At 35.2% G+C, this 25,262-nt stretch overlaps 2 protein-coding genes across 2 annotated transcripts in view; one reads left to right on the top strand and one right to left on the bottom strand.

The window, feature by feature from the left end:
• Positions 1–255: 255 nt before the first annotated feature.
• Positions 256–18,737, bottom strand: LOC127852245 (uncharacterized). The gene is made up of 7 exons (XM_052386139.1): positions 18,574–18,737; positions 13,688–14,359; positions 12,862–12,928; positions 12,094–12,225; positions 10,362–10,415; positions 8,074–9,028; positions 256–5,199 (listed from the first exon to the last, which is right to left on the bottom strand). Exons 2-6 carry the CDS (start codon positions 14,354–14,356, stop codon positions 8,871–8,873), a joined length of 1,080 nt encoding a protein of 359 aa, XP_052242099.1. The 5' UTR covers positions 14,357–14,359; positions 18,574–18,737; the 3' UTR covers positions 256–5,199; positions 8,074–8,870.
• Positions 18,704–25,262, top strand: part of LOC127852242 (AP-3 complex subunit mu-2-like) — a 23,770-nt gene continuing 17,211 nt past the window's right edge. The window contains exons 1-5 of the mRNA XM_052386134.1: positions 18,704–18,847; positions 21,241–21,319; positions 21,926–22,031; positions 22,327–22,439; positions 24,669–24,793. Coding sequence (XP_052242094.1) covers positions 18,813–18,847; positions 21,241–21,319; positions 21,926–22,031; positions 22,327–22,439; positions 24,669–24,793 — 458 coding nt within the window. The 5' untranslated portion in view covers positions 18,704–18,812. The remainder of the gene's footprint in view (positions 18,848–21,240; positions 21,320–21,925; positions 22,032–22,326; positions 22,440–24,668; positions 24,794–25,262) is intronic.

Here is a 25,262-nt window from a genome sequence, read left to right as displayed (position 1 = left end):
ACTTGACACACAACCTATATTGAGACCTTCAACTTTAATCTCTTGAGTTGAAAGTTGAAATGGGGTTCATCCTTCGACACAACTAATCAGCACATTAATTTATATGATCCTCAGAATTCTCTGAATATTGCGTGGAAGCGTTATACATGTAACAAGCAACTGTGACCGTGATCCTGTACATGTTGATTACAAAATAAAAAGGCATATTTCTTTCCCTCCTACCTCTCCAAAATCTTGGTATAACCAACACATAAAAAAGCACACAGTCATTTTAATGCAATTACGTTAAAAACAAACCAATGATATAAAATAATTGTACATACATCATTTATAAAGCATTTACTTACTGCAAATGTGTAACATTAATAACGGCTGAATGGCAGACCAATGGATTGATACTCTTAAACATCAATGATTCTAAAACTCGCATGCTCCCCAAATGGACTGTCTGTTGTAGTGGCAGCCATTGTGTGAATACATTCGAGTATGATTGGCAATTTAAAGAAGAATTGCTCGCGTGAGTCGTGGAGTTGCTAATGTCCCCATGAACTTTCCTGATCCTAACCCTAAGCATTCGTGAGTTATCATCCAGAAACCATTTTACTGTTTCAAGTCACTGTGACCTTGACCTTTGACCTAGAGTACTGAAAATCAATAGGGGTCATCTGTCAGTCATGACCAATGTCCCTATGAACTTTCCTGATCCCAGGCTTAAGCGTTCTTGGGTTATCATCCGGATACCATTTTACTACTTCAAGTTGCTGTGACTTTGAACTTTACCTAGTGACCTGAAAATCAATAGGGGTCATCTGTCAGTCATGACCAATGTCCTTATGAGCTTTCCTGATCCCAGGCTTAAGCGTTCTTGAGTTATCATCCGGAAACCATTTTACTGATTCGAGTCACTGTGACTTTGAACTTTGACCAAGTGACCTGAAAATCGATAGGGGTCATCTGTCAGTCATGACCAATGTCCATATGAATTTTCCTGATCCCAGGCTGAAGAATTCTTGAGTGATCATCCGAAAACCATTTTACTGCTTGGAGTCACTGTGACCTTGAACTTTGATCTGGTGACCTGAAAACTAATGGGGTCATCTGTCAGTTATGACCAATGTCAATATGAAATTTCCTGATTCCAGGCCTAAGTGTTCTTGAGTTATCATCCGGAAACCATTTTACTGTTTCGAGTCACAGTGCCCTTGAACTTTGACCTGGAGTCCTGAAAATCATTAAGGGGTCATCTGTCCATCATGACCAATGTCCCCATGAACTTTCCTGATCCTTACCCTAAGCATTCTTGAATAATCATCCAGAAACCATTTTACTGTTTCAAGTCACTGTGACCTTGACCTTTGACCTAGATTACTGAAAATCAATGGGAGTCATCTGTCAGTCATGACCAATGTCCCTATTATATTTCTTGATCCCAGGCTAAAGCATTTTTGAGTTATCATCCGGAAACCATTATACTGTTTCGAGTCAGTGACCTTGAACTTTGACTTAGTGACCTCAAAGTCAATGGGGTCATCTGCCAGTCATGACCAATCTCCCTATGAATTTTCCTGATTCCAGTCTTGAGCATTCTTGATATATCATCCAGAAACCATTTAACTGCTTTGTGTCACTGTGACCTTGAACTTTGACCTAGTTACCTCAAAATAAATAGGGGTCTTCTGTCAGTCATGACCAATGTCCCAATAAACTTTCCTGATCACAGGCTTAAGAACTCTTGAGTTATCATCCGGAAACCATTTTACTCCTTAGAGTCACTGTGATCTTGAACTTTGACCTAGTGACCTGAAAATCAATAGGGTTCATCTGCCGGTCATGACCAATGTCCCCAATAAACTTTCCTGATACCAGGCCTAAGCGTTCTTGAGCTATCATTCGGAAACCATTTTACTGCTTCAGGTCACTGTGACCTTGAACTTTGACCTAGAGTCCTGAAAATCAATAGGGGACATCTGTTGGTCGTGACCAATGTCCCCATGAACTTTCCTGATCCTAACCCTAAGCATTCGTGAGATATCATCCGTTAACCATTTTACTGTTTCAATTCACTGTGACCTTGACCTTTGACCTAGAGTTCTGAAAATCAATAGAGTTCATCTGTCATCATGACCAATGTCACTATGAACTTTCCTGATCCCTCACTTAAGCGTTCTTAAGTTATCATCCAGAAAGCATTTTCTGTTTTGTGTCACTGTGACCTTGACCTTTGACCTAGTGACCTGAAAATTAATAGGGGTTATCTGCCATATGTGATCAATGTACCTTTGGGGCATAAAAACGAAATTCTACAATTTCAACATACCTATTATATTATCTAAAAAATACAAACAGAATAATTAGAGTTTCAGACACTGTCTTAAAGAACATGGGAACAGAAATAAATAAAGAAAAACAAGCTTGCATGAACCAAATCAAATAAGTGTTTGTAAAAAATGACGAAAAGCAGAATAGAAAAAACCATTAAGAGCTCATGTCTGTGAAGGAGCGTACAGATAAACTAGACTAAAGAAAGTAATAGTGATTGGCATAATACATACCACAAACACATTTGTGTATAAAAAAACTGACTAAAATGGAATAGGTAGCCTGAAACCAGCCAGGCCACACTGACACAATACATGCACAAAGTAGCATTTCAAGAACAAACAGAGTTATGTCACAAGCAGTCATCCAACAAGGTACACACTGAAGCTCACATTACTCAACTTCCAATCACAGCACAGCCCACACACTTCAAACAGGTAAAGTTATGCTGACAATATCAACTACAATAACTAGTAATACATTCATACATATTAGTTGTTTTGTAATTTAAACAAAAATCTTGTATGGTGAAACAGTACAGAATAGGTAATACACAATCACAAAAACGTTCCACTAAATATTTCCAGAGATATATTCAAAACATATGCTTATTTACCAATATTTCTCTTGTAATGTCTTTTTGTAATATTATCCATGTATAAGCATTAGATATTTATTTAACTAACTTTTAAAGGACTAGAAGTATACTAGCACACATTGCTACAAATTCTAAAGCTTTGCAAGAAACTATGGGAACATAAAAATAATCATCACATTAGCAAAACAATAGAAAAAAAATATATTTATACATCAGTTCAGAGAAGTACACAAAACATTAAAAGCAAAACATGATTTATTTACAAACACAAATTGGCACAATATAACTTCCAACTTTCAAGTTTACAGAATCTTTAATAATTAACAATAATTATAATTATAAGGACACAAACTTTAAAAGAAAAAATTGTAAAGTAGTCCAGCTGGAAAAAATACAACTGCCAATACTTTTCCAAACAAATTTTTTACTTTTTCCATAATGGTCTTATTATAATGAAAAAGAAATACAAAACAATAAATCATAAATGACACATATTATGCATAGATCATGTACACAATCATAATACATGTACACCATGAAACTAATTGTTGCAGCTTTTTGTACATTAAACATAAAATCTAGCGCAATTCTGTGTCTTATTCAAATAAGAAAGTATTCAATACTGTACTTCTTTACTTAAGCATGGTTACAATAACAAAACTTATTGTTGCTATTCTAATACTTGGTAAGCTACAGTATTTTAGAATCGGAAATCTTTAGAGTCTTTGAATGCAAACTTGATTAGGCTCTACATACATATTTAACTAACACAAATTCTGCTTTTAACGGAAATAATATTTTTTATCATATACACACCATCCTCAGAATGTTAAATGAACACTTTATTACATAGAAGACTTAAATTCTGCACTAAAGTCATTCATTCTGCGTAGGCTGGTCTAAAGCTACTACACTACAAAGTCAAGCAGGCTTGCTGGTCCTAATGCGGACAGAGAAACCCCTGACCAGACTGTGCAAATGGACAGGCTGGTCTGGACCTTCACTGGCAGCATATGTGATAAACCCATTTTCCCATGACCTGGCTAATATAGATTAACAGTAATACTAGTAAGGTATGAACATTCTATACACATTCTGTAAACAGTGAATCCTGAAAAGACTTATAAACTGGCAGTACATTCATGCTAGTAAATTCATAAAATTATGAAAAAAATGTGCCAGAATTTCCAGGAAAAACTTTGTTTGTGCACAAATGTAGAGACTTTGATAATTAATGGTAAAATTATAGACAACAGGTAAATACAGAATATTAAGAGTTTACATATTTTAAAAGATAAATTTCTCAAAAATGCAAAAACTTTCAATGGGATATCATCTTACATGAATACTATTAAATGTTTTTTTCCGTTTTTAAACTCGTGTACAAGAAGCAGTATTATTCAAAGTAACTGTTTATGATTTTAAACGCACATATTAATTATTTTACAAAAACCAAAACACTTCATTTGAAATATATGACAAATCAAATTCTAGCAATATAACACACATGGTGAGTAAATAGATAAAAAAAATTATGTTTAAGTTACTTAACTGTAGAACATTTTATTGAGTTTTTCATGATTGTTTTTTTTTACATAAATAGTTAATTAGGGAAATTACAGTATTTTTTTAAGCAATCCATTCAAATCAGTTTTGATTTATGCTTCTGAGAAATAAATATTTTTTTCCATTTTAAAAATATTGAAGATGGTAGCTTATTTAAGAACAAAATAAAAACCTGCCTCCTCTATTTTGTTTAGTATCACAACCATAAAACCCCACATAATATTTGTAAAGTAGTGCAGGTAGCATGCAACTCTTAATCAAAATCAGTTTCCAAGAATTAAACAAAGGCATGCTCCCTGTGTCCATATACACAAAGCTGCATAGGAAAAATTTCATCCAATTATTTCATGTTGCTTTTATTAAATTGTTAAAATTACGTAATCTTTCAGAAGTAATTAATCTTTTATTATTTTGTACACAGCAAATATTGTAATTCAGAATAGATTTATACCGGAATAAGAGTTGGAAGGATGGGTAAAATTTAAAAGATAAGCTTGCACTTAAGGGTTTGTGAATACCGGCACAGGATAACTTGTTGTTCATGTCTGATTTAAATGTTGTGCTACTCTTGGGTCTAAGTGCACAGGGACCGATAGTATATCTTCTTAAGCAGCTCAATGTTGGTGCAGTCGGAGAAAATTCCCTTCACTTCAGCCAGGGTACTGTCCTTGAAGAGTTCCCTGCAAGCCTCTAATCTTGACAAGGCCACACGCACACTGGAAATAGAAATCATTATTTTCTTTCTAGTATTGATATATTAAATTGACACCAATCAATGATACCTCCTATGTCCTGCTATTTTATACCACAAAGCTACCTCCTGCTATTGTACGCTACAGTAAAACCTCATACCTCCTGATATACAACAAATATTTAAACAAGAGCTGTGCCAAGATAGTTCGATTGACTTGTCTTAAACTTTGATAATAAAAAATATAGCGGTAGTTTTTCTATCAACTTCTTAAGTTTAACAAGATTTCAATTGTAACAAAAATTTCCATGAGAACAAAACATATTTGGAGATAATGACTGCACAAAGTCTAATAGCAATTTTTTTTACATATGACCTTTGACCTTAAATTGTTACCTTGACCATCGACCTATAGACCTGCTTATTTTGAGCTAAAATTAACTTCAATATTGTTGTATCATCTGCAAAGTTATTTGAAAATCCGTCTTTAGCCTAAGGGTTGATAAACCTTGAATTTACCTTGAAGTATGACATTATTCTTGGACCAAGAGACTTGGTTACTTCACACAACACTAGTCTATTTTGCACAACACTTGTAACTTATTCTAAGTTGTTTGAAAAATGATTAATGCTCTGCTTTACAAACTTATTCTCTGAAGACAAACTTAGTTATTGATTACTATATTTTACAATTGACATCGATTTGCAACCTTGCTACTGTACATGAAATTGCATGGGATTTTCACTTGTCCAGTTATTTTAAATCAATTCATGATTGACAAAGTTACATCAGGTCAAAGTGTCTGGTAGCGATTTCATTGACTTCATTCTGTGACCTTGACTTTGGAGACAGGCTTGAAGTTTAAGAATGGTTATCTGAAGTTATCAGTAGTAGATATAAAGGTATTGCATTGTCATGAGGATATTAATGTAGGTTTATTCGAGTAAAAAGGCCCGGGAAAATATATTTATCATTCTTGGATGAAACACAAAAGCCTAACATATCAAAGCACTTCTGAAGAAATCATAGAAATCTTACAGTAAAATGCACATGCCTTAACGTGGGCCAGCTTAAATTATAACAGCTGCATACAATGTCTTGATTTAAAATAAATCACAAATAAAATGATTGCTTTTTAGCATGGAACTTCTGCCGTAGCATCAGTCAAAATTATGTCATAATGATAATAAATATGATTTTTGGACATGTTAGTGGGCATCCTATAGTCCTTATGCATGTTTGTAAAATAACTCATCACTGATATTACACCTAACTTAACCATTAACAAGAGTGCCAAACTGTCACAAGATACGCCCGTTCGAAGGTTTTGGACACCATGCTCAATGCTTGAAAGTGTCCTCAAGACCTAGTTATTGACCCGGCATGACCCATATTTGAACTTGACCTAGATATCACTTAGATGTAACATCTGACTAAATTTGGTGAAGATCAGATGAAAACTACTTCAATTAAAGAGCGGACAACATGCTTAATGCTTGAAATGCACTATGTGACCTCGTTTTTGACCCGGCATGACCCATGTTCGAACTTGACCTACATATCATCTAGACACAACTTCTGACCAAATTAGGTGAAGATCAGATGAAAACTACTTCAATTAGAGAGCGGACACCATGCTAAATGCTTGAAATGCACTAAGTAACCTCGTGACCTAGTTTTTGACACGGCATGACCCATATTTGAACTTGACCTACATATCATCTAGACACAACTTCTGACCAAATTTGGTGAAGATCGGATGAATACAATTTGAATTAGAGTCCGGACAAAGTGGCGCCGTTGAAAATGCACTAATTGACCCTATGACCTAGTTTTTGACCCGGCATGACCCATATTCGAACTTGGCCTATATATCAACTAGATGCAACTGCTGACCAAGTTTGGTGAAGATCGGATGAATACAATTTGAAATAGAGTCCGGACAAAGTGGCCCCTTTGAAAATGCACTTATTGACCCTATGACCTAGTTTTTGACCCGGCATGACCCATATTCGAACTTGGCCTAGATATCAACTAGATGCAACTGCTGACCAAGTTTGGTGAAGATCGGATGAATACAATTTGAAATAGAGTCCGGACAAAGTGGCCCCTTTGAAAATGCACTTATTGACCCTATGACCTAGTTTTTGACCCGGCATGACCCATATTCGAACTTGGCCTAGATATCAACTAGATGCAACTGCTGACCAAGTTTGGTGAAGATCGGATGAATACAATTTGAATTAGAGTCCGGACAAAGTGATGCCTTCCGCCCGCCGCCCGCCGCCCGCCCGCCGCCCGCCAAGGGGTTTCACATAATACGTCCCGTATTTTATACGGGCGTATAAAAACTACAAATTATTTCACAACAAGGTAAGCTAAGAGCAGGAAATTACCCCCCCCCCCAAAAAAAACACTACTGGTTTTGCCAAAAGTATTATTATTTAACAGAGCCAATGAAGTCATGAACTGTTTGTGTAGTAATCTCCATACTCAAAAGGAAGAAATCAGCTGAATGAGAATAAATCATAGACCCCTTTAACAACACTGTGAGTAGCAATAAATCACATTATACAAATAAACAAACAACTTTGAATATTGAAAAATACTATTAAGCCTTGTCCTGGAAAAACTGGGCTTAATGCATGTGCGTTTAGTGTCAGCCCAGATTGGCATGTGCTGTCTGCACAGGCTATTCAGGGATGACACTTTCCTCTTTTATGGATTTTTTTGTTTTAAGGAGGTCTCTTCTAAACAAATAATCAAGTCTTCGCGGAAAGTGTCCTCCCTGATTAGCCTATGCGGACTGCACAGGCAACTCTGGGACGACATTTTAAGAACATGCATTAAGCCCAGTTTTCACAGAACTTGGCTCCTGTATGTTGAGGCTGCACTTACTCATTCTTATTGAGTTGCTCTGCCACATCTTCTATGGCTCTTTGCAAGTGGTCACCATTGTCGGGGGTCCATACCTAGACAATATGGAATAAATTTCAGGGGTTTGTTACCCTGATTATTTGCAAAATTGTGTTTTTAATTGTTTCAAGGGTGAAAGTTTAGTCCAAATGGCCAACATATTGCAAAATTACATTAAAACAATGCGTAGCTTTTAATGCAAGTAAACTATTTACAAACCTAAGAGAGGATTTGGTCTTAAAGAGTTTGGTAGAAAATATAGGAGGTCAAAGCGTAAAATAATGTTGAACCATTTGAATTCACAAAATTGTTGTATGAATTTTCAGTTATAAACAATTGTTTCCAACATAAAATAACAAATACATTTCAATCATACAAATCAGGTATATTTTAAATTACCTAAAACTGATTTGAATTAAAAATATGAAATGATTAAGAAAAGTCTTAAATTATTTATGTTCAATTATATACATGTACAGGTATTGTAAATTTAATTAAGATTGTTGTTGTTTCAAACTTCAATATTCCACGATATATGACTTACAGAAACATTAGTAAGAATCAGTGTATTTCTAATATGCAAAATATAAACAAATAAGGTCAATTTTGTTATGATTGTATTCCTCATACACCATCATTAAAACATATTTTAGAATGCAAAATCAATGTTTTCTTCTGTACACAAACTATTTATAATATATTTAAACAGTTTAATAATAGCACACTTCATTGAGACTTTAAATAATCAAATAATAACTTTTAAGTTCAAACAGTTTTATTCAAAGCTTTGAATGCTTGAACCTACCCCCACTGCGGTGATCACACGTTGGTATAGTTCCAGCATCCATCATTTCTTGTGCATCAGCTGCCATGGTCACCCAGAAAACCTCAATCTCTTCATTGGATTTCAGCTCCTCCACTGCACTGTCCAACTCATCTTAAACAACAAGGTCCAGAGCTCAAGATAAAGGTCGTATTTTCGAAATTACGAATTATTTTCAAGTCCGTTACGTATTTATTTGAAAAACTTGTCGTACCATTAAAAATTACAAAATCAAGTTACGAATATTATTCTTACATCGGTTCCTATCGATTTTTATTGAGTTATTTTCGCGTATGAAATATTTTTTCGGTGCTTATATAGAATGGTTATCGGGTTTGTTTAACAAATCGCATTTTTCCAATAAAAGCGGCGTGTACAGTCTATCTGTCAAATAACAATGGCGGCGCCAAGAGAGCATCCTAAAAACTGCAAAGCGTTCAAATACAAGCTTTTAACATATTGTACGCAAAGTGAGCCGAATTTGAATGTTAAGACATTATCGAAAAGATCTTATATGATGTTGTATGTTCAGTTGCCGACACCGTCGGAAAAGCTAAAAAAACGCGACACGACGGGTCCAAACTTAAACAAAAAAACATTGAACAAGTGGAAGGGACGATTCCCGTGGCTAATCGTTGAAAAGATTGAAGGGGAAACCCGTTTTAATTATGAAATATGTAAAAATTCATCGAAGGCATGCAATCTAAGCACAGTTTGGGCATATAAAGAGGTATTTGAAAAATAAAATTGTATAATACTGAATAGACACTGTTGAACTCGTATAAATATAGTTGCTAGTATGTTTATTTTAATTTTTTGCATGAAAATAACCATTATTATTTATTTTTAGGTCATTAAGAATAGTTAAGAATTATTTTCCAAAACTTAGTAGTAACGTTGAGAATAAAATTTTTGAGTTAAGAATTATTTTTGAAAATCTGATAGTAACGTTAAGAATTTCACAAAACCTTATCTAGAGCTCTGAGGTCTATGTGTTTACTATCCTTAAATTTCATTGCTTCACTTTCCAATAAATTCATTGCTACAGTTTGCTTAAAGGGGCATTACGGGGGTATGTGGTATGTAAAAATGCAGACATTAAATTCATAAACAACAGTGAATATAAATGCTTACTTTTTACAATCCATTGACAAGCGTAATACAATGCTGTTCTTGTAAACACTTTAGAATCATAATTCTTACAAGTCATGATAACAGAAAAAGTACTCTAAATTGAGTACAAAAACTGCATATGATAACTGCTAGTTGAGCAGGATTTCTAGAAAATTTTCCGCTTTTATGCAATTATTTGTTTAAAGAAAGTCTCTTTTAAACGAAAATGCAGGTCCAACTGCACAGGCTAATCTTGGACAACACTTCAGGCACTTCATTAAGGCCAGTTTCCCTGAACGCAGCGCAAATGAAAAAAGTAACATTAAACATTTACTTCTAAGCTTCAGAGCCAATTTTCGATCAGAACTGAATGGTCCCTGGGTTTCATCTGAAATATACCGTAAAATAACTGCAATGACTATGTTCACAATAATGAACTTGCATATATTAAAAACAAAAGAAAAGTCAAAACATTTTGTAAAAAAAATTATATTTAGGACTAAGTGATATATATCAACTTTCTGACCCTGGTAGCCACCAGTGCTCATAGCTTAACAATCTATAAGCCAAGACTCAAATTGATGGGCCAAGAAAAACATTTTTAACCAAACATCTTTATTCAACATTTCCATTCCCTTACTGTATCCAAAATAAGGAACTTACTAGGAAATAAAACAAGACATGCGTCAAGTTGGCAATTATGCCCCTGCATTCCACTTATGCCTTTTACCTCTAAATGTGACCTTGACCTTTGCTGTAAGAGATGGCTGATAAATGCAACAGTCTGTCTTCTCATGGTGCCATTTATGGAAAATTCTTTAAAATTGCATGATAACAGACAAAGTTAATGTTCAGACAAGCGGTTTTATGGTCAACTTTTACCTTTGAACTCTAAGTGTATCCCTGACCTTTGAGGTAGGAAGATGAGCGTTCCACATGACAAATCATCTTATGCTGGTTGACATTTGTACAAAGTTTTTAAAATATCCATCAAAAAACGAAATCGTTATGGCTGAGACCTTAGGCTTCCCACAGACATACGGACAGTGTTACTGCTTTATGCCACCTTCTACGATTTGGGGCATAACCTCTTAAAAAAGTTATGTCTACTGCCATAAATACATGGCATATTATGGCTGAGCCAAGAATATTCAATGAGTTGCAGGGCAAAATTTGACCTAAGACCTGTAAGTTTGTTTTGACCGTTTTATAAAAAGGGAGACTAGTGTTACATGTGACGCGTCGTCTTGTGATGGAGGTCATTTGTGATATTTCAAAACCCATCAATATATAAATTATCTAACAAAGTTATGGCTGAGACAAGAATTTTCATGTTTTTTAAGCACAGTCTGACCTTTGACCTCTAAAATGAGACGTTGACCTTTGATGTAGGGAGACAAGTATTTTACCCGACAGGTCATTTTATAGTGATTTTCATTTGAGCAAAGTTTCAAAATCAGTACATACGTGGCAAAATTATGGTTCAAACAGGACAATTTACAATTGACCTTAAAGTATGACCTTGACCTTTCAGCTAGAGGGTAGGGTGTTAAACCCGACACATTGTCTTCTGATTGTGGTGATTGTGGCAAATTATTTCAAAATTCATCAAAATATGGCAAAGTTATGGCTGAGACAGGAAACTTTGCACATATGGGCAGACATACAGTGTTACTGCTGATATGCTTCTTCTTTGCGGGTAGGCACACACAACTAATTATGGCATTAACATTGCTAATTTATATTCCTCTTGAAGGTAATGAATATATACTTTGCCTCCATATTGCTAGCTCAGTTCATACAACACTTGATTACAAATCGAAGGGTCACTGGTTTGATTCCTGATCCTGACGCATAAATTGTGTTAGAATTCGTATAAAATTAACACTTGGGCCATTCTGCCTCTACCTCTGATTCAAGAAGGGCAGTTATTAGTTAGCCCCAAAGTATGGGCCCTCAGGCTTGGAAAAAGCAGCTAAGCCAGGAAATGTGTGAGTTGGTTCACTCAGCACAGTATATGACTAAAATACTGTTCAAAACAGCAAAATATCCAAATCAAACAAAACCTGCATCATGGCCAACCCATGGCTGTGATGTTTGGGCATCATGGTCATCCCACGGCTGTGAGGTTTGGGTAGGTGGACGCTGGGCAGAAACACGCTTCCTCTCCGAAAGGAAACCCACCAATTCTTGCGGGTCTGGAAATAATTTACCATGTCATAAGCAAATAATAACAACTCAAGAAAGTATATAAAGAGAGAAATTCTTGTTCTAATCCACTATATTTTGAAAAGAACACCAACTATTAACATAAAATGCTTTAATATGGAGTCACTAATTTGGAATGGTCAGCGCAAAGGATAGGGGGTTAAGACCGCTTTGAGGACTAGCTAAGTGCAACGACCTGAAGTGGCCAATGGATTTTCTTTTAAGTTGTATGCGTTCTATGTTAAATATTATATAATATTGGCAATTATGTTACCGGAGTATCTCTGAATTTAAAATTCAGGCACATGGATGCTCCAGTGCTGAAATGGCCCAAGGAAAGTCTTGGGGTCAGAGAATAAGGCAGCAGGCTCACGAGCTGCCCTCTGGGAAAACAATGCTTTATTCATGTGTGTTGAGTGTTGTCCCAGTTTGCCCATGCAGTCAGCACAGGCTAAATAGGGATGACACTTTCTGCCTACACTGGATTTTGGGTTACAAGATACTTTCTTTGAATGAAAATTTCAATATAAGTCAACTGCACAGGACAATCAGGGACAACACTTTAGGCACATGCATTAAGCCCAATTTTCCCAGAGCTCAGGTCATATTATGTTTCAATGCGTTACTTTTCAGCAGGTGTTGTCTGGTAGGGGTCATTTTCTGCAGCTTTTCAACAAGTCTGGTGATGGAAGGCTGAAACAAAAGTGACAAACATGAGCTAGAAGTTCAGGTAAATCTTAACATATATAATGTGTATGTTTGAATATTATCATGGATGGCTTTCTGTTGTCAACTATAGTAAGAGCACTAATAAGAAGCATTAGCATGTGTACCATGTTGCAACACATGTTATAATCATAGACGGGATTTGGTGCGCAGTCATTATTGTAGAGTGGAGATTGGGTTATTATCCCAATCAAAAATTCCAAATGACAATCCTTAACTTTAAAATATTAAACTAATGATTTGGATTTCGCAGGAGGTGTTCAATTTGAAACTGAAGACCACCAAGATGTAATAATTGTTTAACTAACTTGTTTTCGTATACATCACATAAACAAGAAACTGTCGGAGACAGGTGATGCTCCCCAAAGGTTTTTTTTGTCACAATATTGCACTATATATTCAGATATAAGGAAACGTCTAGTAGTTGGGGGGACAAGAATTGCACTATATGTACAGTTTCAAAGGGCCATAACTCTGTGAAAAATCATCCGACCAGAACCGGCTGATAAAATGCACATCTCCTCTTGGTAGTGAAGCTTCCCATAAAGTTTAATTAAATTCCTGTCATTAATTGCTTAGAAATAGCCCGGACAAAAATTGTGCACGGACGGACAGACACACGGACACATGCATGGACAGACGAAGCGGTGACTATATGCTCCCCCTAAAAAAAATTTGGGAAAGCATAAAAAACATATCAATCAAATAACTTAAATTCAAACTTACAAATTGAAAGCAAAGGTCCTTTCTGAAAAGCCGGATCAACTTGGCCCTATTGGTATCTGTCAACAATTTCACCTTCTCAACGCTGAGCTCATCACTGATGGTCCAGAACATGAGCCTATGCTCCGGGTATAGATAGCTGCTGTTGTTGAAGAGGCACATGCTTTCCATGTCAAGAACCAGCAGGAACTTGACTGGCTCCATTACGGGGTCCGACAATTCGTCTTCTGCAGGGAACAGAATCAGATCCACAACACCTACAAATAGTGGCTGGGCAAGCAAGGTTGCATCTATCTGATTCTTCATGTCTTCGTCGACCTCTTGACCAATATACTTGCGCCGCTGAATTCCTCGCAACGCATTGATGCATTTTAATATATCGCCTGCATCCAATGTAGTGTGGATAAAAATGGTTTCAACGTTGGAGTCTTGATTGCAGTATGAAATCAGAAACGTGTAAGCAAACATATCTGAATCAGAACTTGAGCCTGGTTTGTTATGATAGATGTATCTCAGATTATCAGTCGTAATTGAAATGTTGCTGTATTCCGACGCGATGAAAATGACTGCCACTGAATCTGTGTTTAGATGCATTTTTGCAGCAATATAGCCATCTGCTTCTCCGGTTGTTCGCACATTGATGTCATATTGTTTACTTCCTTCTTCATCCATTTTCTGCAAAAAAAATTAAATTTAATGCAATTATTACACTAATACATGCATTGGACAAAGAGAATACATACTAAGTGCAGAAATAGAGACAGTTATATCAGATGAGGCTTAGACAATAACTAGCTACAGCATGTTGGCACCATATTGAGCATTTTGTCAATAATGCCTGTAACTATCTAACAAGCAGCACCATACACATATGAGTCACGTTCTGAGAAAACTGGGCATAATGCATGTGCGTAAAGTGTCGTCCCAGATTAGCCTACGCAGTCCGCACAGGCTAACCAGGGACGACACTTTCCGTCTTAACTGGATTTTCATGTAGAAGAGACTTGCTTTAAATGAAAAATACCATAAAAGCGGAAAGTGTCATCCCTGATTAGCCTGTGGGAACTGCACAGGCTAATCTAGGACAACACTTTACACACAAGCATTATGCCCAGTTTTCCCTGAATACAACACATATTACACTTGTGACCTTTAAGGGCACAGGGTTTGCAAGTGACACATTTTTGGTAATTTTGTTTGCAAAATTGTATAATAAATGTTTTATGCTGCAATGTTGTAAGCTAAAAGGAGGTGATGTGGGAGTGGTATTGTGATATGTTAAATGAAAAATTTAGGGTTATTTTAACCCTAACAAACACTAGAACTGATACATAAACTGTCTTACCTGAAGAGGAACAAGAACAGAAGTTGTCACAATTTATTCAAACAGATTTGTCTTTAGCTCCTACTTGATTTTGCATGTTTTTAAGTTTCCTCCCAGGTGTCAAAATGACAATCGATCGATATGATATGTCCAATAAATTATTAATAACACAAATAATGAACATTACTGTTTGCCTAAGGGCATTTTGGCAGCAAAGAAAGAATGTTCTACATTTATGTATTACAGTATATATACATAGTTTGTTGATAATAATAATTCAAAGACGTGGTCAGTTTTCAACTGGCCCAAGGGGAAATGTTTAGCTAGTGAATTTCTGATACTTTAATTCTAACTACCATTTTCAATACAATGACCTGTATTTAAAAAGTACCCATATTTCTTATTCTGGGAATAGAAATGATGTAACAGTACTAAATAACCAAACAAAGTAAAATTAGCTGTAATAATTTTAAATGGCAAAACAACGCAACATTGGTGAAATTAATTATTTCCCTGTGTACTTCAAACTTATTGTTTTCATATAGTACTTACATATGCTTATTATTTTAAATCAGCATGATTGGCGATTAAGTTATTGTCTGAACAAGCTGTATCAGATGCTCAAAGTTGACCTTTGACCTCAAGGTGTTACCTTGATGTTCAAGCTAGGAAGATTTAAGTAAAAATTGTTTTGTTTTTTAGTTTTTTAATGCATTAGGAATCATCATTATTACACCTGATTAGTCGTCTCTATACAGTGGTCATTTAATGTAAAAAAATAGTTTCTGGATTAATTACAAATTTACAGTCTGGATTTTGATCTTTGTCCTCTAAGTAAGATTTTGACCACTGAGGTGGGAAGATGGATGTTACACTTGAAAAATCGTCTTATTATATGAGCATGATGAAGACAACGTAACAGTATGAACACGCTCTGATGCATGGAAGCACATTCATTCCACCATTGAGGGGGCTTTATATAAAACAAGAGCACCGCATAACGGGTGCCACGCTCGGCTGCGAAAGCTTGTCAGAAATTATTATTTAATTTTTTTAGAGGCCACAGTGACCTTGGCCTTTGACCTAGTGACCCAAAAATGGGTGTGGTGTGTAAAACTCATCAAGGTGCAGCTACATATGAAGTTTCAATGTTGTAGGTGGAAGTACTTTTATTTTAGAAGCAATGTTCAAAACCTTAACAAAATGTTAAGGTTTTAGCGGACGACAGCGGACACGATTAGCTGGCTATGACAATACCTCTGGTTTTCTCCGAAAACAGCCGAGCTAATAAGGCTTCCACAAACCAGCCTTAGAAAAATCGTTGAAAAAATAATCAAACACAAACAATAAAACAGTAGCACTTATTAGGATTCAAACCCAGGTCCTCTGCTCCTTAAGTTTCCACTCAGTTTGACCACCATATACAACAATTTTTACTTCAGCACCTTCAGTGGATATTTTTCACTTTTCAGGGAAAATGGCCGGCCATTCAGAAAAGGTATTTTAATGTAATGAAAGTGGAATTTCATTTTAAGGCAAGAATAATTTCATATTCTCCTTTGTTAAAAAAAATAATTCTTTGCTACAAATGCTAGTTACTGTTGTGCTCAAACTTGGTTTGATTAAAATAGCTGGGAAAATAGCTCATTTACAAAAATGCCTCTAACAAAATGATTGTCAAAATTTGCTCTTTTTTTTAAACACTTGCAATTTTCAACATTTTTTTTTAATTATTACATTGTTTCACAAGTTAAGCTCTTTCATTTCTCCATTGCAACGGCTGATTTATCATTTACAAACCAGAATTTTCAGTATATTGTTATTTGTTAACAAACCTGTATTTTACAATATACTTATGTCTCCATAGATTTTACTCCTTTATATACAGGTACACTGGCATTTTATCATGGGAATTTGTGAGAAAATAGTTAATTTGCCAAGTTTGCAATCTGTTTTCATGCCTTTAGTTTTTAAGTTTTGTGTTTATATGCATCTTTAAGCGCAGGGATGGAAACTAACTTTTTATATTAGGTTGCCCAGACGGGAATAAACCTTAAGCACTTTGGTCAAGGAATAAGTAGCCCAGAACCAAAGTCATTTTGACCAAAGCTAAATCAGACAATATAATTAAAGCAGAGGCGTCAGAGCTGGAGCGGCAGGGACAGCAGCCGCTGCCCCAATATTTTCGGCAAAAATGACATTTCATTTTATTCATTTCAATACCCGTATATGTGAAAATATCTTTACCATGAAGCAAGGCACGGACTCTGTCAATATACACTCCGTGAGCAAGGTAATCACGCTTTCGCGGTTGTGACACATGTATTGTTGATTGTCATCACCCGCCCGCAGTAATGTACGTGTCAATTATGTTGTTAATTGATCGGTCTCTTTTATAACGATAATCACTTTATTCTTGAGTAATTAAAACTGGGAATCTTTAATTGTCAGTATGTTCTAAGCCTTTGCTTCTTTTTATTAATATAAGGGAAAGCATGACAAGAAACAAATGTGCCGATATCCAATAGTCCTTAATTATCACAAAATTAAAGATACCTCAAGATACCTGAATTTATTGTAATAACTCAAAGTAAATCTACAATTCTAAAAAACTTATTTAATGTTTTTTACCACTTTTTTGTGTCATTTCAATATGTCTACTCCAAACCAACCAACGAATTTCAAATTTCCAAAACGGAATTTCGGGAAAAAAAATCCCGAAGAACATGCTTTCAACCCACATGATCCCTATTGTTGTGTCGCCTGCTACAAACTATAAACTGCGACATATAGAGATCACTTCTCCATCGTCTGTCTGTCTGTCTGTCACACCTTTTGTCATTAACAAAATGCCTGCTGCAATAGACGTGTACTGTATAAGGTCAGGTATCAGGCGTAAAAACGCACCAGAATGCGCCATTAAGCATTTGATGCTAAAATTTGAAAAATTTTCAGGGGACGCCCACCAACAGGAGGGGGATACCCCCTCCCATACCCACCCCATCCGCCGCCCCAATGTAAATTTGCTTCCGTCGCCCCTGTAAAGTGATGCCACCACTCAACATATTATGACCCTTTATGAACCTGAATCTCTATGGGAACTTTTTTTCATCAACTGCAGGAAAGCTTTAAAAGATCGTGTTGCCCAAACTGACTTCCAAATGAAATCGACAAGCTGTGACCTAATGTACCAACCCTGAGTGAATGGGCAACAATTCTTTCTTTCTCTGAAACCATTAATCTACTAGCATAAATAATCAATGAGGCCATATCTTTCCATTTGGGTCGAACAAAATATGGTAACAAATAAATGCAAAGAAATTAACTTACGAAGTCTGACATTTGTGGAAAACTCTTGAAAAGAATTTAGAGGCCAACATTATTTCTTTAAACTTGTATGTTAACATGCATTTTTTTATCTGCAAGAATTATATTGCGATGATGTAAAAAAGTGAAAAGGAAAATAGGAAACTATGAAATTTTGAAACCTATTGGCACATTGATTGAATACAATTTATCAACTGCAAATCCGTCATCATTACTACTGCTGTTTATATTAATTTACCTTATTGAGATTGGAGTAAACGGCGAATAAATACAAGAGCTTTCTAAAACAGTATTTCTCCTACTAGTCCTAGTTTCGATTTCACCGCCATATATAGTAGTCATCAAGTTTTTCATTTGCATCAATATTATTTCTTTCAGGTAGTTTCGTCTTTCGGGTCATAGGGCGGGATAATTTCCGCTGTTGTGTCAAAAAGAACATTAAGCTAAATAGTGTTGTACCTTTATTTACAAAACACCATGATTCACAGTCTTTTTATAATAAATAACACTGGGTAAGTTAAACAGTTGAATAACAAAAATATGGCATAGATAGTCGTCTAAGAATACTTGACGTAAATTCGGATAGTTCAATTCGGACACCACTCTGGGATTAATTTATCATGAATTTATCTCAGAATGATGTCCGATTTGAACCATCCAAATTTCGTGGACACGATAATAATTGTCTCCATCTACATCAATTTGCGAGTCTTTTGTGGGAAAATACTCAAAACAGAAACTTGATATTAACTCACATTATCAAAATGAAAGCAAAAGTTTTTAATTGACCATTGTAGCAAAAGGAAAGGAAAAGGTTCTAGAAGAACAAAATTATCACATAACATACCCCTATGTCTATTAATGCATTCAACTTTTTTGCCAGGTAAAATAACAATACATGATAACATCAATTGGTATAAATAACATACACGATCAAACTCCATAGCAATAGAGTTTGACAAAATCAATTGACCTTTACTGCACATAAGCTCTCAAGCACAACGATTGGTTAGCCAGTATTGTTATTAGTGGTTTATGAGAGTCAGTGTGGTTAGTTTGGACCACCCAGAACTTGAATGGCAACTTTTATACAGTCCAACCTGACTTCAGCCACCTGAGAACAATGGTCAGCTGCCTACAGCGGTCAGTCTGCATTCTCCCTGACAAAAATCCTTCTATATTTAACTGGTTAATTACAGCGATGTGCAATGATTCCATTTTGGGCGTCATGTCAATGAAACGTGATTACCATTATTTACAAAATATCTTCTAATAATTGTACAAATTACCGGATTTACTGAATGAACGAGATTAATAATTAAAAAACAATATTATTGTGGATAAAATTGTAAGTTTAATAACAGATATGAATTTAAATCAATTTGTAAGATATTAATTTAAATTATTCAATAGAAATAATTTGTGTTCTTATACTGAATGATCAGCATTGAGCCTTTGTTAACATTAACTGTGTGCATACGACTGGCTGCATGGGGTAACGGCTTTGCAATATTGACAACTGACCACTCATCTAAAAATTGGTCACCTGAGAACAACGGTCAACTGTCTACAACGGTCACTTTTGCCATTTCCTTTGACTGACAGCTGTTCTCAGTTTGGACTGTATTAAATTCACACCAAGCATCTCTTTTAATGTAGCACAAAACATCCTATGACAAACATCCCAAAAGAATGACTGTCCTGCTGAAATTGGTAGGTATGGCATGTATGGTTTTGCTTGACAACATCCTGTGTTGTAACATACAGGTATTACAGGATGCTGTTACAACAATCAATCTGCATGTTGTCTGATGGTGAATAATGTGCAGGACTTAAACAGAGGACTTTACTATCAGTCATGTCCCATGCTTTACTTTCCAGCTGACAATTTATCAAGTCATTACGATGACATTCTCCTCCATTAAGTAGGCATTTGTTCTAATAATTGATTGCTAAGAAAAGAATATAAGAAAATAATTTTAGGTGCAAGTGATTTTTGCTAAACTTTTTCCTTTGTCAATTTTGTTCCTGATATGCAATCATGCATTATATGAAACTACATATTTTGCGACAAAATTAGTATTGGTCAAAATTGATAAGCTTTTGGTTTGTCCAAACAAAAGGCAAACATTTGTCTTGGGGACATATATGTTTATGACACATTTAGTAAATAAACTTTAATAAAGCCTACTTGCCATAACAGCACAAAATTCATGCCAAAGGCGGATGGAACAAGTTTTGGCGTTCTCTGTCTCTCTTTATGTTACAAACTTTTCAGGGCTATGTCATAGAAATTATACAAGATTTCAGCATGAACCTTCATGGGTGTGTGATATCAATGAGGATTAGGGCCATGCACAAAAACCATAACTCTACATTTTCTTATGTAACTGCCTTTTTTTTTTTATTACGTAACTTTTCCTTGCTATATCTCAGATTACCAGATTTCAACGTGAAACTGCATGGTTGTATGGATAGAAATGAGGGGAAGTGCAATGCACAAGAACCATTACCTGATACTTTCTTAAATAAGAGTTATTGCCCTTTGTTGTTTTTGTATGATGTCAATTTTCAGGGGTATATCTCAGATAATATACAAGATATCAACATGAAAACTGCATGAGTGTATTAATACCAAAGAGGAGACTTGCAATGAAAAAAACACACAATAACCCTACACTTTGCTTTACACACTATTCATCCATCTGTACCCATCAATAAACATAAATTATTTGAAAGGCTATATCAATTCAACAAATTTGGTTGTTTGCATGATTTGCGTTTGATAGAGTATTGAATTAAAAGAAAAAATGTTTTATCTTCCTTCCACAGTTGCATTAAGGACTTTTTTAAATGATGCGGACAACTACCATATGCAACATTTATTGTGTTGTTTTCCATTCAGGGATGTTTTTATGGAAAAGCATTGGAAGAGTGTCATACTCAAGCCCATCTGTGACTACTTCTTTGAAGCGCAGACTAAGGTAGGAACATTGTTACATTTTGCATCAAGAGAAAATTGTATTGTCATGTAAAAATACAAAGAAGTTTTCTTAGTCATGGTTTACTTTTACCTGATATATCAGACAAGGGTTTTCTTACAAAGTTAAATTATGAAATAAGTTACTGAACAGATAATAAAATATTCTGTTAATTTGTCATTCAAGTATGTGCTTAGTGGTACACATGTATATCATTTAAAAAAGTGAAAGATGTAGTTATCAATTAATATAAATACAGTAATTTTGTGATTTCTTTGCATTATAAACAAGGTTCTGTATCACCTTTAAGATCTTGTTTTATCATATTACTTCAGCCAAAAGATTCAATAATAAATCATCCTTTAAACAATGCGCTATTGCTTTTTATAGTACATGTTTATATGATTGTTATTTTTAAACACTAACTTTTGCAATTACCGTATCAGATTTACAGATAATGTTACAGGTACTGGTATTTGGGTAAATACCCTTTAAAGCATTGTATTATAAAAGTTTGAGCGGTATACACTTAGAAACTTTTGCATATAACTAACTTTGAAATGTTAATCCTGGAAGCCAGTCCTGTTTAGGATTCTTTTATTTGTATAGGCTGGTAATCCTGAGGACATCCCACCTATCATTCCAACCCCCCACCACTATCTCATCAATATCTACAGGAACCAGCTCTACTATGTCGCTGTCGTCACCACTGAAGGTATGCTTGGCTCGGCTTGGCTTTGCCATTTCAGTAATTTCTGTTCTTCCATTTAAAATAATTTCAGACATTCTTGTGTAGAGGAAGCATTCAATTGTTGGGTAAGGTAAATGGGAAATTGAGAACTTATGAATAATGAAAGAAATAATTTTTTGCCAGAATCCGCTCCTGTTTAAACCCTGTAAATACCAGTGCTAGATTGTCATATTATTTAACTCTTTGTAAAACTTCAACTGAAAGCACATTATTTTAGGTATTGCTTGAATACTTATTTTATTACCTGACTTGGTTTCAGTTCCACCACTGTTTGTGATAGAGTTCCTGCACAGAATTGTGGATATCTTTGAGGACTACTTCCAAGGCTGCTCAGAATCTATCTTAAAGGAATACTATGTGATAGTTTATGAGGTGGGAGCCTTTATTGTTTGGGATTTTTTCTTTTCTATTTTAATTGTATTAAGTATGTTGAAAAATACGTTGATTTTTTAGTATTTTTATTTTTAATCAACTATTTTTATTAAAAATGAACAGATGGTTAAACAATTACTTTGCCATTCTTTACCTAGTTTAAGCATCTATGCCACATGATTGATTTTTTTTATTCTTTAAAAAATATTTCAATATTTTCCTAAATAGTTTGTTGATATCTGTCTTTGAATAGGCTTATAAGCAAGACAACAGAGTAAAATATTTGTTTACTAGGTCTAAAAATCTTAAAGATTATTTTCTGACCAACAGAGAAAAAATTAAGAATAAGATCCTTAACAAATTGAAATATTTACACCCATATCTATTGTGAAATAACTCCCTCATTAAAAATAGTTGTTGCAAATTACTAAATGGATTTAAATTTGTACATATGAACCCCAACCGTCTCATTTCAATATATCTATACAATTCAATAAGACAGTTTCTTAAAATTTCAAGTACATGTTTTTCTATGTGAGTTATCAGATTTTAATATTTTGTGACATTCATATGTGCAGAAAGGTTTATAATGGTTATGTGTATGTGACCTTGCATGTGTTCATTATATTTTGGGGCTATTGCAATTTTATTTTGGCCTGAATAGCCAATGGCTAGCTGTAAATAATTGAATATTCTTAAGACTGGTGGATATTGTCACAGATTCAATTTGTACAATGGGTTTCTTGTTATGTAGGGTTGCAAAAATGTATGCAACCATATAAAAAAAAACACTTTGATAAATCATCCTTCCAATTAAGATCAGTATTTGTTGATATTGTGCATGCCTGTCCATAATTCATGCTAAAATACATAATGTACATTGCACTTAACTGTCTTATTATGCTTCCCGAAATGTTTCGGGGAGCATATAGTTGCCAGTTTGTAGTTCCTTACTTCCTTACATCCTTACTTCCTTTCGTCACACTTTTGTTACTGTTTCTCATAGCACCTTCAAAACATTACCGATCTCTTTCATATTTGGCATGTAGGTACCTTGCATGGACCTCTACCTTTTGATGAGGTTTGAGATCACTGAGGTCAAGGTCAAGGTCACCTAGGCTAATAATATACTTTTTCAGTCACACTTTTGTTACCGTTTCTCATAGCTGCTTCAATACTTTACCGATCTTTTTCATATTTGGCATGTAGGTACCTTGCATGGACCTCTACCTTATGATTAGATTTGAGGTCACTGGGGTCAAGGTCAAGGTCACCGAGGCAAATAATATACTTTTTCCGTCACACTTTTGTTACAGTTTCTCACAGCACCTTCAATACTTAACCGATCTCTTTCATATTTGGTATGTAGGTACCTTGCATGGACCTCTACCTTTTGATGAGGTTTGAGGTCACAGGGGTCAAGGTTACAGAGGCTAATAATAGATTTTTCCGTCACACTTTTGTTTCAGTTTCTCATTGCACCTTCAATACTTACTGATCTATTTCATATTTGGCATGTAGGTACCTTGCATGGGACCTCTACCTTTTGATGAGGTTTAAGGTCATTGGGTCAAGGTCACCGAGGCTAATAATAGATTTTTCCTTCACACTTTTGTTACAGTTTCTCATAGCACCTTCAATTCTTTACCGATTTCTTTCATATTTGCCACGTAGGTACCTTGCATGGACCTCTCCCTTTTGATTAGGTTTGAGGTCACTGAGGTCAAGGTCACCGAGGCTAATAATAGATTTTTTTAGGTAGTTATTAACACATAGATTGACAAAGCGCATCATCGGGGAGCATCCATCAGTTTCACTGATATTCTTGTTTTAACATCTATAACCTGACAAAATATATAATAATTCATTTTGTTTTACTTGTGTGACCATACTTTATTCTGAATATGAAGTGCAAAAATAGTTTTAAAGTTGATCAGACACTAAAAGTGCCCTCAGATATTGAGCCTCATTCTGGAACTACTGGGCTTGATGCATGTGCCTAAAGTGTTGTACAAAATTGGCCTGGCACAGGCTAATCAGGGATTACACTCTCCGCCTTAACTGGATTTTTGTTGAGACTTCCTTAAAAAGAAAAAAGAAAAAATCTTTTAATGAGAAAGTGTCATCCTTGATTAACCTGAGTGGACTGCATAGGCTACCAGTAATCTGAAATGATTTTTTACACACATGCATTAAACCAGTTTTCCCCAAACAAGTTAATTATTTCAGCTTTTAGATGAAATGCTGGACAATGGATTTCCACTGGCCGTGGAGTCTAACATCCTTAAAGAACTGATAAAGCCACCAAATTTCCTGCGCACAATTGCTGACACTATCACTGGAAAGGCAACTGGGTAATATCTTCTTAATTTGCGTCATTAAACATGCAGTTGCGAAGGCAAAAGTGTGGGTTTTTTTTTTATTGAATAAAAGCATACCTTTAGAGCCCTAGATCCTAATAGTTTCACACACACACAAGCACAAATTTGCTAGTGGACATCTTACTTTTTATTATGCCCCCTTTCGAAGAATAGGGGGCATATAGTGATCGGACTGTCCGTCTGTCTGTCTTTCCGTCTTTCGGTCACACTTTGCGTTTAGGTTTCCAAAAATTCTCATAACTTCTATGTCCCTTGAGATATAACCTTCATATTTGGTATGCATGTGTATATGGACAAGGCCTTTCGATACGCACACAATTTTTTACCCCTGTGACCTTGACCTTGAACTAAGGGTCTGCGTTAAGGTTTCAAAATCTGCATTTAGGTTTCGAAAATTGCTCATAACTTCTATGTTCCTTGAGATAAAGCCTTCATATTTGGT

This window comes from Dreissena polymorpha, chromosome 12, assembly GCF_020536995.1.
Source record: "Dreissena polymorpha isolate Duluth1 chromosome 12, UMN_Dpol_1.0, whole genome shotgun sequence".
NCBI lineage: Eukaryota > Metazoa > Mollusca > Bivalvia > Myida > Dreissenidae > Dreissena > Dreissena polymorpha.
The sequence above is the reverse complement of the archived record's forward strand: the minus strand, read 5'-3'. Positions and strand labels throughout refer to the sequence as shown.

What these genes read in the sequence shown, in the direction of transcription:
- LOC127852245 (XM_052386139.1), bottom strand. Translation starts at nt 14,356, where the DNA reads ATGGATGAAGAAGGAAGTAAACAATATGACATCAATGTGCGAACAACC. An exon ending in AGGACCTTTGCTTTCAATTT is followed by an intron (nt 12,929 to 13,687) that starts GTAAGTTTGAAT and finishes CTTTTGTTTCAG; the next exon opens with CCTTCCATCACCAGACTTGT. An exon ending in CAGACAACACCTGCTGAAAA is followed by an intron (nt 12,226 to 12,861) that starts GTAACGCATTGA and finishes AATTATTTCCAG; the next exon opens with ACCCGCAAGAATTGGTGGGT.